At 34.3% G+C, this 14,400-nt stretch overlaps 1 protein-coding gene across 1 annotated transcript in view; it reads left to right on the forward strand.

Annotated features, from left to right (window-relative positions):
- The first annotated feature begins 14 nt into the window (after positions 1-14).
- The window catches only part of LOC126818173 (UV excision repair protein RAD23 homolog A), a 28,395-nt gene continuing 14,009 nt past the window's right edge, over positions 15-14,400 (forward strand). Inside the window, exons 1-7 of the mRNA XM_050545410.2 lie at positions 15-208; positions 6,432-6,510; positions 7,375-7,454; positions 7,739-7,917; positions 8,324-8,528; positions 9,082-9,307; positions 10,173-10,303. Of these exons, the coding sequence (XP_050401367.1) occupies positions 143-208; positions 6,432-6,510; positions 7,375-7,454; positions 7,739-7,917; positions 8,324-8,528; positions 9,082-9,307; positions 10,173-10,303 (966 nt within the window). The 5' untranslated portion in view covers positions 15-142. The remainder of the gene's footprint in view (positions 209-6,431; positions 6,511-7,374; positions 7,455-7,738; positions 7,918-8,323; positions 8,529-9,081; positions 9,308-10,172; positions 10,304-14,400) is intronic.

Below are 14,400 nucleotides of genomic sequence, written 5' to 3' on the forward strand. Positions count from 1 at the left end.
GATGCGAATTAATATTTTCTGCATGACGTTATTGTAAATGGCGACGATCCTGAAAAGGAGTGATTACTTGCACATTTTCGATTAAACTAATTCCTTTTATCATTTTTGGAGTGAAGCTCACCTCTATTTCTTAACTATCAGTATGCTTATTACGCTGAAAACCTTACAGCAGGAAACTTTTAAAGTTGAAATAGATGCTGACTTGCCGGTAAGTATTACGTGAACAAGACAGAGTCTACGAAAAAAGTATAGGAATGATTCGCACAGTCACAGCACTCTTAGAGAACAGGACGAGCTGCGCCACAACGTCAGGGCAGAACGGCTCCAGTGACCAGTGGGGACACGGATGCTGCCAGTTTGTGATAACAATATTTAGAGCATGTGCCAGACAGTAAACTAAAAGCTAACAATAAACAAACTAACGTTTACCAACCTGATTACATTATTTTAAAAATTAAAAGCTTCCAATTCCATTTCGGATTTCCAATTATATTATTCGTTTAGTTAGTCCAGTTACAGAGTTAGTTGATGCTTTACCATCTCAAACCCCTTGTCAAGCCATGATTAATTTAGTTATAAAATAATGGCATTCACAATAAGCAAAATACCACAGGTATATGAAAAAGTATACATTCTTTGTTCCTGTCATTTGGTCTACACAATTTTCGAAGTCAACTCTTCCTTCTATCTTAACAGGTGCACAATTTCAATTTTGAACCACTACTGTACTAGCCCATGGACAACTGTCATGATAAAATTTTGCTGGCCCATAATTTCTTTTTTTTCCAACAGATAATAAAAATAACAAAATCCAGATATTCCAATAGAGGAGCTTTTACATTACATGACATATTTTCGGTGTCAATGTTTAGCCTGGCCTTTTTCTTCAGGTATCTTAATATGGTAAATGCTCTGGAAAATGTTTTTTTTAGACTTTTACTTTTAATAGAAATTAATCTTGTAAGATGCACGTAGCATTCGTAATAAATTACCAATTTTAAATCGTGTCTAAAATTTTTATTTTTTTTCCGCTTTATTGACGATATACTGCGTTGTAGTAGTCAATATATACCAAGCTCCACACGGTCCAGTTGAGACCGCTGTACGCAAAAACATAAAAAAAGATGCATTGCTGTATGAAGCCGATTTATATGTTTTGTGTTAATTTTACTGCAAACAATTAATAGATAACATCTGTCTGGTTGTAAAATGCCATGAAATAGAGCATTTACAAGTAAATGATAGAATGAGTTAAGCGTGGTGAAGTGCAGTTCCACGAAAGAATATTAAGATTTAAGCACGACCGTAGCACATCTAAAAAAAAGGAGAACAAATAATAATCATGCTGTAAAGAATAATCCTGTATTTAACGCAAAGATTCCATTTATATATTTGTATTCAACAGTTGTTCTCTGAACCAAATACTGCATTAGAAATTGATAAAATGGACACAAATGTATCATTCTTCATTCTTGGTTGCGACAGTGGAGATATAAACTGACTGGATTAAATTTTCACTGAGTGCTAAAAGCTGAGCCAAGACGATTTATGTGGTTAAAATTAACAGAAAAAAGGCAGTCGTTGTTTTTTGTATTTCAGAGGAGAGCCAAAAAAAGCTCTCCTCAATCTACAAATTGAAAAACACACTCCCCTAAAAAAGCTCTCCCAGTTTCGATAAGAAGAATGATTTAGAGATTAAGGAGAGTGATCTGTTATTAAGGAGAGTGATTAGTTGTAACGGGAAATGGTTCTGAAGATCAATAACTACATGTAATGGGGTCATTCCTGGTTTGATAAATGATAATAAACCCCCAATGCCTTTATAAACGAGAGCAGTTTTCAATTTTAAGGGGAGGGAAGAAAAATCCCCTCTGTCGACATTCAGGTGAGCGGCAGGCGCTCGAGAGCGATCACTCGCCTTAAAAATCAATGACTGAAAAAGGGTTTTAAAAATATTCACAGATTCAACTTGATCATCGTTTTATTATCCCGCGCCGAACGAAGTTAGGGAGGGATATTGAAATGGGGTCCGTCCGTCCGATTTCGTTTCCGGAGCATATCTCATAAACCGTTCAAGATATCTTTCTGAAACTTTGCACACATATCAACCTATTACAGTAGTTGTGCCTTTTGCTATTTAGGAATTTCTGAGAATTATATTTTTTTTGTGTTTCCATGGAAACAAAAATGACTTAGTTTTTGGTGTACAATTTTGTTTCCGGAGCATATCTCATAAACCGTTCAAGATATCTTTTTGAAACTTTTCACTCACATCAACCTATTACAGTAGTTGTGCCTTTTGCTATTTAGAAATTTCTGGGATTTATATTTTTTGTGTTTCCATGGAAACAAATTTGACTTAGTTTTTGGTGTATAATTTTGTTTCCGGAGCATATCTCATAAACCGTTCAAGATATCTTTCTGAAACTTTGTACACACATCAACCTATTACAGTAGTTGTGCCTTTTGCTATTTAGGAATTTCTGGGATTTATATTTTTTGTGTTTCCATGGAAACAAATTTGACTTAGTTTTTGGTGTACAATTTTGTTTCCGGAGTATATCTCATAAACCGTTCAAGATATCTTTCCAAAACTTTGCATACACATCAACCTATTACAGTAGTTGTGCCTTTTGCTATTTAGGAATTTCTGGGATTAATATCTTACTCCGTGCATCAAACAAATAGATAACATCTCTTTGGTCGTAAAATGTGTAATAAACTTGACCAAATTCTAGTTCAGTCCATGAGCACGGATCAGTCATCCACTTGTTTTCCCCAATTGCATACAGCCATTAATACGGGTCTGGTAAACTTGCCGTATCTTTTCTATACCAAAGTTTTTGTCAATACACGTATATAGAAATGGCAATCAGTCCCATTTTATGTAAAAGAAGCTTACTGTACGACAGTATTTTCACAAAAAAACACACAATGGCCTATGGGTTTCAGTCTACGAATAAGGCCACAGTCTGCACATAACTGAAAATGACGTCAAAAGGGAAACCCGTTAAAGCTCCTATACTGTTCGCTCCATGATGTGACAATGTCACAGGCACTTGAAACATGAATTATTGTCGTGTGTCTACAAACATCCATATCAACAATATATGTACTCATGTGTGGTATTGAAAGTTGATGCAGGGTACTGTACCAATATTCTTACATGTTTAGTTTTATTTCGGAGCAAACGATATTTCTCCATTTATCAGTCTTATTTTTTAGAACCTAGGACAAAGCAGACGAAAGAGAATCCCCCATGTTATTTTTGTATATGCATCTAATTTATTAAATAATGATTATCATTGGAAGACAGAATCCCATATGAATGAGAGTAAGATATTTTGATCAATGCAAATCGAGTTTATAAAGCAATGTTGTCATTCAACAATACTCGTTTATTTTCGCAAAGTTATTTTTTCTACCGAAAGCTCTGTCGCTGTTGCCTGCTTAGTTGTGACTGAAACTAAAGTTGGTCTTTTTGGCTATTATTATTGGACGTACTGGAACTAAAATGCTTTAAATAATCACAAAATATTGTTATATTTCAATTTAATGAATTTCTGTCAGAGAAAATCAACTTGGCAGAGGGAATGCGAACAATCACCTGTCCAACAAGATTATTAACCAGCGTCAAGTAATGAAAATTTTACACTTCTTGTTAATAATATATGTGACCTGTACTGGCAAAATGAGTTGGATACAGACAAAACTAGGGCTGTGTCGATACAGTTCATTTTCGATACAAAACGTATTCACGATACAGCAAACCGATACTCGATACGTATCGTGATATGATGACATCACGAATTATGCCCAAAATAATCTCAAACTACATTCTGTTTCAAGATGTATGAGATGGTTAAGCATCAGGGTTCTTAATCCAATTGAGGTCCTTTAGGATATGGGTTCATTTTTAAGCTCCATTCCCCTTAATATAACTATACTTCAACAAAAATAATTCTTGATAATTTGTTGTGGAGAATGTCATATTTTAATGTTAATGTATGTGATTACCACAAAAATAACGACAGGTACACCTTTTGAAAATTTTCCATATTTAATTCACGTACGGTGTACCATCTTGAAGTTCATGTCCGTAATATTCCAGAATAAATTAATTACTGTCTTCGTTTATTCGATGAAACGTTCCCGTTTCATAAGTCGATGATCTAAATTACATGTACAGTGTATTAGCATTTTTCAACTATTGCCAGTATCGGAAAATGCCGTAGCCAAAATAAGCTGATATGGCTCCATGGCATTTCTTCATAACACAATTTGTAGTCTTTGTCTATCAGGTAACTAGTCACGTAACTTGGCAAAAGTTTTTATTCATTCGTCAGTTGATAGACACACTGCATAATTGTCACGTGACAACCATACTTGAAATTGCTTTAAAATAAAAATTCTGTACAATTATGATATAGCCTTCAATAAAAACAATATTTTTAAAATTAAGCCTTTGTCAGAATGTGTATAAAATAAAAAAAAAATCATAACAGTAAGCGCTATTTAGAACTGGTTTATCGACCTAATTCCAAGCAATATGTCACGTGTCATTGGAATTCTATCAGGAAAATATATTTTTACATGACTGTTTCTCGGTGTATTCGGTGTTCTATCAGGGGATTATATTCAATGAAGATTTAAATTTACCTAACAACTGGTCAGTGAATCCACCAACATATGATCCAGTTACTATTTTAATATCTACCCGTACCTGGAATTCATACAGAGCGTGGAAGACGCTCAATTGGCAAACCATGCTGATATGGTCTTCTTTCGCCACGTGAGTTTCGTAGTCTTTGTTAACTGAAGAATTTTTTCAACGATACGGCTATATTATGTATCGATATAAATATCGCTGGAACATATCGGTGTATCAATATATCGACACAGCCCTAGACAAAACAAGTAAAAATATTGTTTTTGTTCAAAAATTGAGATTTTCACAAAAATGAGTCTATGAATATACTATCTATTGACCTAAAATAGCAACAAAACATCTTAAAACACCTTTATTTGGACGTTTTGTAAGAGTACTGTATTCTTAAATCTTTTTTTTTTCTTAAGATTCTCAGTGAAATTAGTTGGTTTTTTTGACGAACACAGCGGGGCAAACGGTCAATCTCCTTATGTAATACATGATATACTTGGCATGGTTGTAAAGTCGTAAATCTCTAGTTTATAAATATGGCCCAAGTATTACTGATATTCCCATTTCAAACGAATACAAACAAGTTTTAAAACCCATACAATACATAAATATACTCTGCCCAGACACCCCGAGCGGTGCATTGTGGTATATGGCTACGTTCAGGGGTCACACTATCAGTTCGCGATTTGCGATAAAGAAATGAAAGTGGCGATAAAAATTTTATTTTGGCGATAATTTTTTGGGGTACTTCCGATTGTTTCTGAGAAGCAGTGGAAAAAAATCTTTAAATTCTAATCGTATATAGATTGCCATTGAGTGTCAACCAAAATCACATATATACATTAATCAACTACATGTAGCTGAATATCCAGATTGTGTCATTGAGTAATAATTGTCATGGATTAATGATTAGTTGTTTGATAATTGCGAATGATATAGCCTTCCATATGTCATTATTTACTCCGAATAATTAATGCAAGCGGTGATTATTATAAATATTTTGTTTCATCTTAAAAAAAAAGTTATATTTCGATAGTTGAATTTCATTTGCTGTGACTTCATAGGGCATGTAAAATATACAAGCATGCCTAAATGGATATTATTGTTTCAAATTCTATTATCACCATGGGTCAGAAGCGTAAGATTAAGAACAACGGTCCGCGAATTTGTTCCATTATACCGCCGCCAAAATGCACTAAAGTGAACGTAAACATCTCTTACTAGTAGTATTACAAATGAAATTGAAATTTCTATTACTCTATCAGGGTTTCAGATTCTGATACCATTAGGGTATTTGAAAATAACAGTGGACCTACTGTACACGCAAAACCTTATTTTAATTCAGTTGTGTGACGAAAATAACTAAACTTGATTACCCAATCAACAATCTTAATCTCCTGAGCACCAACACAAAGGTGCTAATTTATAAATTAAGACACAAAATGTTAGCCTAGATTACCTAGTTAGAGAGTTCCACTCCTATCAGAAATGTGCATTTTTAAAGCACCCAAAAACCTGAAAAAAATTACTGAATTTATGAACCATTTCAGTACCCAAATTTCAAATGGCCATATCTGAGTGAGTTTTCAACCTAGAGATGTATAATTTTGGATTTGTTAGTTTAGGGCCATATGCTATTACATATATTTTTTATAATATTTTTGGAGGGGGTCCTGTTCCCACCATTGGTTCAGTTGATATAGAATGACCCTTATGCATTTTCCTTATTCTGCTATGTAACTACAAGTAAAGAAAATCTAATTTTTTGCAGGTGAAAGCTTTAAAGGCCAAAGTTGAAGATGTAAAAGGCAAAGATTTTCCTGTCAATGGACAGAAACTTATTTATGCAGGTACATCGATTTTATTAGACAATGCAGTATGATTATGGCATACATTTAGTTACACGTATATTTATAAGTTTACTGATTTGAAGCAAGCCTTAGTTGTTGATATAGTGTAAGCTAAATTTAATTGAAAATTTATCTGATGACTTATGGATAAGGCAGGTGCCAGATGCTTGCCCATTTCAAAGCACCTTGTACCATACAATTTTTTAAGTGGAACTTATTTTGTATGATTTTCATAAAACTCATTTCCAGATGAGTTGTAATTTGAACAAGTTCTGTGAATATTTGCAGTTTGTCAAAATATTTCAAATTAGCTTCTCTAAATTCTCTCTAAAAGCAAGAAGCAAATCCATCAATAGCATTCTGTTGATTCTGTTACATGACTACATGTTTGATTATTTGTACCGTACTTAAATGAAATGAAATGATATGAAATGGGGTTTAACGTCCTACTGTTTTGCTCTGAACTGGGCTAATGAAGACGGGCATACGCCATACAGTGTGCTATGAGGGAAATTTTGCCAGGACAGCGGCACTACGGCCTACTCTTATATCGAATTCCAACTGCCAAGGGATCTTTAACGTGCACGCCAATTTGTACACGGGACCTCGGTTTTTCGTCCCATCCGAACGACTAGACAGCTTTCCTTGTCAGCCCCTCCGTCCTGCATCACTGACGAGGGAGAACCACGCCGGAAAATCTGGATGAACTTTCTCGGCCAATGCAGGGATCGAACACCCGACCTCCAGGCTAGCGAGCCAGCGCCTTACCCACTTAGCCACCGTGATCCCCTGTACCGTACTTAAACTCTTTCACTTAAATGTATGTAAACTTAATTCTAATTTTCACTGAATTTGTATTTGAAGGCAAAATTCTTGATGATGAAAAAAAGATTGAAGAATATAAAATAGAAGAGAAAAACTTTGTTGTAGTTATGGTAACAAAGGTAAATATTAAACTATCGCAATATCAACAATACTATAAGCTAAGAATTTTAAATCCTTCATCAGTTGCTGATCAGTTTGGTTAATTTAGTATTCCATTTCGTGTATGGGGATGAATGACTTACTGAATAGATATGAATTAGTTTGTTTTGATGGATGAATAACAGTTAGGAACTGTTAGAGGATATTCTGAATATTATTGTGCACACAATGCAACCAACCAGTGTGATGGGTTTTTTTTTCTTTTCATTTTACGATGTTCAATATGTCATTAAATTATTTTTAGCCAAAAGCTACCCCGGTATCCAAACCGCCTGAAGCCACAGCATCTGCAGCTCCCCCACCAGTGGCAGAATCTACACCAGTTGTACCTCAAGTAGAACCTACCCAAACTGTATCCTCTGCTGCATCAGGAACTAGTATGGAAACGGACAGTTCTAAATCTACAGAAACGTCTTCACAAGGGTAAATATGCGTAGAAAGTTTTAAAATTACTAAGAAATATTTGAACTGTGTTTTCCAGTGAATTGGATCTTGTGTGTTTTCTTGAAATAGAGAAAGAGAGAGAATGTACATCTAGTGTAAACTAGGGAAATTTTTTGCTTCTGGACAACTTTACTGTAATCTTGAAAAGACATCAATTTTACTGAACAATAATTCAACACATTAATTTTTCATGTGAATCAAGGATATTGTGCCCTGTTGGGCTACATATTTTTTTCTGATTATTTTTATAAACCTTTTATTTATATTTATCTAGTATGGGTGTTTCTGTCTGCTGTGGTGTGGTAAAACTACTTTTGCATCCTTGGCATTGCCTTGAAATATTTTTATGGCCAAAAAATAATTTATTTTTGTTATATATTTGTAGCACACCGTCTGCAGTATCGTCTGACACTGTATCAATCGAAGATGTATCTGCTGTTATGTCAGCTGAAAGCACATTAGTTACTGGTCAAGAATATGAAAATATGTTAAGGGAAATAATGAGTATGGGTTTTGAAAGAGAGCAAGTTGTGCGGGCATTAAGAGCTAGTTTTAATAATCCTGATAGAGCTGTAGAATATCTTTTTAGTGTAAGTTTGGTTCTTGTGTTTTCACAATTTTATTTGCAAGGAGAAATTATTTTATTTCTGTATGTGTTAACATACTAGGATATGTATTGGTCAATGCCACAAGTATGTTGGCCTTATCAGTTAATTTGAGCCACTAAAAATCTATTGCTGGGCAAGTTTTGGTAGTAGTAAAATTACCTTTAAATGTGGATGTTTATTGTCTATGTCTGCCCACACTTTCTTTGAATACAGGTTAGAGTTCCTGACAGAATATTTTAAAACTCCATGATATCAATTAATATCTCAAGACACGATTCTCAATGGACTTTTTCGAAACTTTATAGAATTGTTCATTGGGGCATAATGTGATAAGAAGGAATTGTTCTGAATTTATTTAGACATTGATTATTGAAAAGCTAGCTTATACTATTCTTCTGAGTATTAGACAGACCGACAACCACCGTCTATATTTCTAATCTGATTGATTGTTCCTTAATATACAAACCTGATTGAAAACACTTGTACAACAAAATTTATTCATTAAATTTGATATGATCACTGTTATTATTTTTAGGGAATACCTGATATGCCAATAGCTGATGAACCACCTCAACCACCTGGAGTCCAGGAACCTTCAGTTCCTGCATCTCCTGCAACTGGTACCCCAGCAGCGGCTACTGCACCCCCTGCAGCAGCTACTGGAACCCCAGCTGCTGCAACTGGTACACCAGCTGCTGCAACTGGTACACCAGCTTCTACAGGTACACCAACAGCGGGGGCTCCAGCTTTAGATATAGGTGGTAAGATTCCAAATTCTATTAGATATTGCAGAAAACTGTCAAAAAAACAAACAGTGCATTCTAGTATTTTCCAGTGTGTTCTGAATATATTAATGGGTCACATGGAGGGTAAAACGGAAGGGTTATTATCTTTTAACTTACATGTTACTTACAACTTTTGGAGAAGGCAGGGAGCTATCCAAATGGTTTCGTCCAAACATTTGGTCGGTCGAGATTTTGAAGCATGATAACTTTTATTTTAATTAAACATTCATTACGCAAGCGCTAAATTTGCCTATTGCAGGTCTTTTTTTATTTAGTCCTAAAATGTTATATAAACTATTAATTGAACATTTATTAACATGACAAGTCCTTAATCAACTCTTGATGCCATCTGATGGGTTGATTTTCGTTAGATTTGAATCCAATCTGTGGTTCAATGGCATCTGATGATTAACCGTAAAAATGGATAATCAAGACTTAGTTTATTATCGTAACAATGGTAACAATGACAATCGTGGCTACAGTGTTATTAAAATGAGTATTTCTCAGCTCGGAGGGAAGTAATTTGACTGAAATTTTCAGCATTTTCCTGTTACATTATCTATTTTTTTTAACTACTATAGTGACAACTGTTAACTGTTTTATCTAATCTTCCATAATGCTGCTTTAAGTGAGAATGGTGAAACTTGGAGTATAGTTTTACAACATCAAAACTTTGACTTAAGTTCAATCAAGAGAATTTGATAAGCAGTTTCATTGCTCGATGGTTTTTTTTTTACATTGAGGCAAAGGACATCAGTCTGTTTATTTTGGGGTTGAGGCTAGAGACACCCGTCTCATTGTTGGCTTGTTAATTTACTTGTGAGATTTTGATTTTTCTTAGGTCAAGATCCTTTAACTTTTCTCAGAAGTCAACCCCAGTTTCAACAGATGAGACAAGTGATACGAGAAAATCCTAATCTTTTACCAGCAGTTTTACAACAGATAGGTCAATCTAATCCAAATCTACTACAAGTTAGTTTCTTGATTCTTCACTTTTATTATATCTTCATGCAGAGGGTTTGTTAAAGATGACGATGAAGAATAAATGCTATCATTAAACAACATAGCAAACAGTTTTATGCCCGAAATTGGTGTTGAATGTCAGTTATATTTAATCTTTCAGTTTGATGCGGGCTATGAATGCAAAATTCACTTATAAATGGATTTATTTAGAAATAAGCCTATTGGATAAAGCTACATTTAAATGGCATAAAACCGTTTACAGATTGAAGATATCTTAATTAGAAGCCAAGATATGAACATTTATGTTCGGTGAATCGGGGTACTTTTTGTCTAAAATTTTATATCAGAGAAAATCTCTAGCAGTTTTAAATACACTGAAAGGTCACAGGGGTCAGTGGCACAAAATTCAGGAATTAACAATGGATCAGAAGCACATAATGCATAATACCTGTACAAAATATCTGATCTTGCTGAAAATTGACACAACGCATGCCCGATCAACACTCTTAATGTATGACAAAAAAAACAACATAGATCGACCACAATGTCGTCCATTTTGAATAAATTAATAACAAAAAATGTGTAATATTGTTGAAATCGTAACTATTTATATTAAAATTTCGGTTACATTCTCAGAATAATAATGAATTAATACAAAATGTAACCAAATAAGAATCATGGTGATTTAAATATGCAAATAAGGTGATGTCAGCCATATTTAATCCAAGATGGCCACCATAATATAATGTAGTATGAATTTTATAAGTGTTTATGTGTAACAAAAATAAGTGGTTTATTCATTAAAAATTCTTGAATCAAACCTTACTAAAAAGATGATTGTTTGATATTGGCCAGTTTGAAATCCAAGATGGCTGCCACAATTCAAACTGAAGCAGATCTAAACAGCAATTAAAAATAACACTTTTGCACTTCTAAAACCATTACAGTAATAACAGACCAGACAAATATAACTTAGTATTAAAAAAAAAAAATCAAAAAGTATTGTGTTTAAAAGTATTTTCTGTGTTGGAAAAGTCATACAATGTTGCATTAGCAATTTAAGAATCAAAAATTTATAAGGTTCATGGATTATGGCCCCTGATTGTACAAAAAATCACGTTTTTAGCTTGTAGACCCTATAAACATGTAGGTCACAATTTTTATACACCCACATTGAATTGTGGTCATATATTGTCGTCGCCCCGTCCATCCATCCATCCATCCGGCGTCCACAATTGCTTGTGGTCGATCTAAAGGCTAAAGTTAATATCTGATTGACTTTAAATTTATATACAGTGTTTAAGGCCATGAGACGAAGAAGCCTATTGATTTCCGGTAATTACTGCCAGAGTTATGGGCCTTGATCACTTTAAAAAATGTGGACGCTCCAGAGGCTAAAATTAATATCCGATTGACTTTAAATTTATACACTGTGTTTAAGGTCATGAGACGAAGAAGCCTATTGATTTTCAGCGATTTCCGATAATTACTGCCAGAGTTATGGCCCTTGATCACTTCAAAAAATCTTGTGGACGCTCTAGAGGCCAAAGTTAATATCCGATTGACTTTAAATTTATACACAGTGTTTAAGGTCATGAGACGAAGAAGCTTATTGATTTTCAGCGATTTCGGATAATTACTGCAAGAGATATGGCCCTTGATCACTTTGAAAAATCTTGTGGACGCTCTAGAGGCTGAAGTTATCATCCGATTGACTTCAGATTGATACGCAGAGTTTAAGATCTTGAGACGAACAAGTATATTGATTTTCATTGAATTTTTATAAAAGACTTGAACAGCTAAATCCATGATATTAAAAGTTTCTTCTGCTAAACTTTATAAAAACCAAACAAATTCTAATGGTTTTCTGATAATTACTTCATGAGTTGTTACTCTTAATCAGATTTTAGTTTATTATAAATGTTTCATTACCAAAAAAATAAAACTATGCGACAACACTTTATAATTCAAAGATCTTGGTTCCTTTCGATATTCGAGCATATCGGACCGTAACTTCCTGAATTATGGCCCCTGATTGTACGAAAAATCACATTCTTTAGCTTGTAGACCCTATGGAGGTCACAATTTTATTCCGATTTAAAAAACAGTTTGAATACATCACCGTTACACCTTAGTGACGGTTGAGTTCGAGGTTCGCGAACAAAATGGCCGCCACTCGTGCGCTAATAGTGTAAAAATATGGTATATCAAGGTTGTGAACCCTCTAGATGTCACAATCTAAGTGATTTTGATGAAACTTGAAATACATGTTTATAACCCAAAGATCTTGGTTCCTTTCATTATATTCGCGCATATCGGATCATAACTTCCTGAATTATGGCTCCTGATTGTACAAAAAATTGCGCTTTTAACTTGTGCTCCCTATAGAGGTCGCAATTTTTTTTCCATTTAAAGAAAACGTTTTAGTATATCACCGCTACACCCTAATGATGTTTGAATTTCATGAAAATCGGACCAAAATTGTTGGATAAAATGGCCGCCCCTTGTACGCAAATAGTATGAACATCTGGTATATCAAGGTTGTGGACCTCCTAGTTTTCACAATTTTGATTTGATTTTGATGAAACTTGAAATGTATGTTTATAACCCAAAGATCTTGGTTCCTTTCATTATATTCGCGCATATCGGATCATAACTTCCTGAATTATGGCTCCTGATTGTACAAAAAATTGCGCTTTTAACTTGTGCTCCCTATAGAGGTCGCAATTTTTTTTCCATTTAAAGAAAACGTTTTAGTATATCACCGCTACACCCTAATGATGTTTGAATTTCATGAAAATCGGACCAAAATTGTTGGATAAAATGGCCGCCCCTTGTACGCAAATAGTATGAACATCTGGTATATCAAGGTTGTGGACCTCCTAGTTTTCACAATTTTGATTTGATTTTGATGAAACTTGAAATGTATGTTTATAACCCAAAGATCTTGGTTCCTTTTGATATTCGCGCATATCTGATCATACCTTCCTGAATTATGGCACTTGATGTTACGAAAAATCACTTTTTGTTTAGCTTGTTCTGTATCCAACTGGGCGTATCCTGCCTGGCAGCCGCTGGTTTCTTTTCCCAAGCAAGAAAATCAACAGATTTTACAATCCACTTGCAAACTAATATTACATGTAACTATAAAGTGCAATATAAAATTGTGCTGTATAAATAGTACTGAATCAACGCATTACACTAATGATTATTTTACTTATTTGTTCACTTAAACCCATCAACTCCTCCGTTAAAATCGTTGCCGGCATTCGATAAATTCATCACGTCATATCCAAAAAAGTATTCATAGTAAACGAATATAATTTATATCATTCGAAAGCCATGAAAATTCCCTATCAAATGAGACTACGAACGGGTGACTATTCAACATAGAAGTCGTGTTATACAAGTCTGGATTCTAGCAAAGATGGATAACTCTGTGAGCATAAACAAATGACGTGTTATTTATATTTAGCAGAAAGTCCTATTATTTTGTGTACTTTTAGCTGTAAAAATTTAGTTTATTGTGTCTAGAAGAGAAAGTATTAAACCGAAAATTAAGAATAGAAGTGTTGTTAAGTTTTACATTGATTAGACACGTCTGATCTTGAATATGTGAGCGATGCCGATGAAGTTCTAAGAACAAAGAGGTGACCTAGATGTCATAGAAATTATAAATTAGATCTTTATTTACACAACAAGCACAAAATCAACTCTGTAGACCCACGGATGGCTTGGATTCAGCTTGGATTTAAACAGGATTTCGTTGACTGATTTAATTTTAAATGGCGTCGTGAGCGGAGGTTAACCGTTACGTTGACGTCATACTCCCGGATCGAGGCTAAATGATAGAGTGTACGAAGCGAGGCCGCTACATGTTGAGCGATGCCTTAACAAATGACATCTAAACTATTTAAAGTGCAATAAACTTAACACAGATAATGACAAATTATACAATTCCTGGAGAACGTGTGATGACTAATACAGACGGACAGGTCTTCTGTCTTAATAATATCAATAAAAATATTTTTATTTCCCCGAATAGGCACGACGCCACTGGTGTATACCTATAGATTTATCATAATTATATTATAATATTATGTCCT

The sequence above is a fragment of the Patella vulgata genome, chromosome 4 (genome assembly GCF_932274485.2).
Source record: "Patella vulgata chromosome 4, xgPatVulg1.2, whole genome shotgun sequence".
Taxonomy (NCBI): Eukaryota; Metazoa; Mollusca; class Gastropoda; family Patellidae; genus Patella; species Patella vulgata.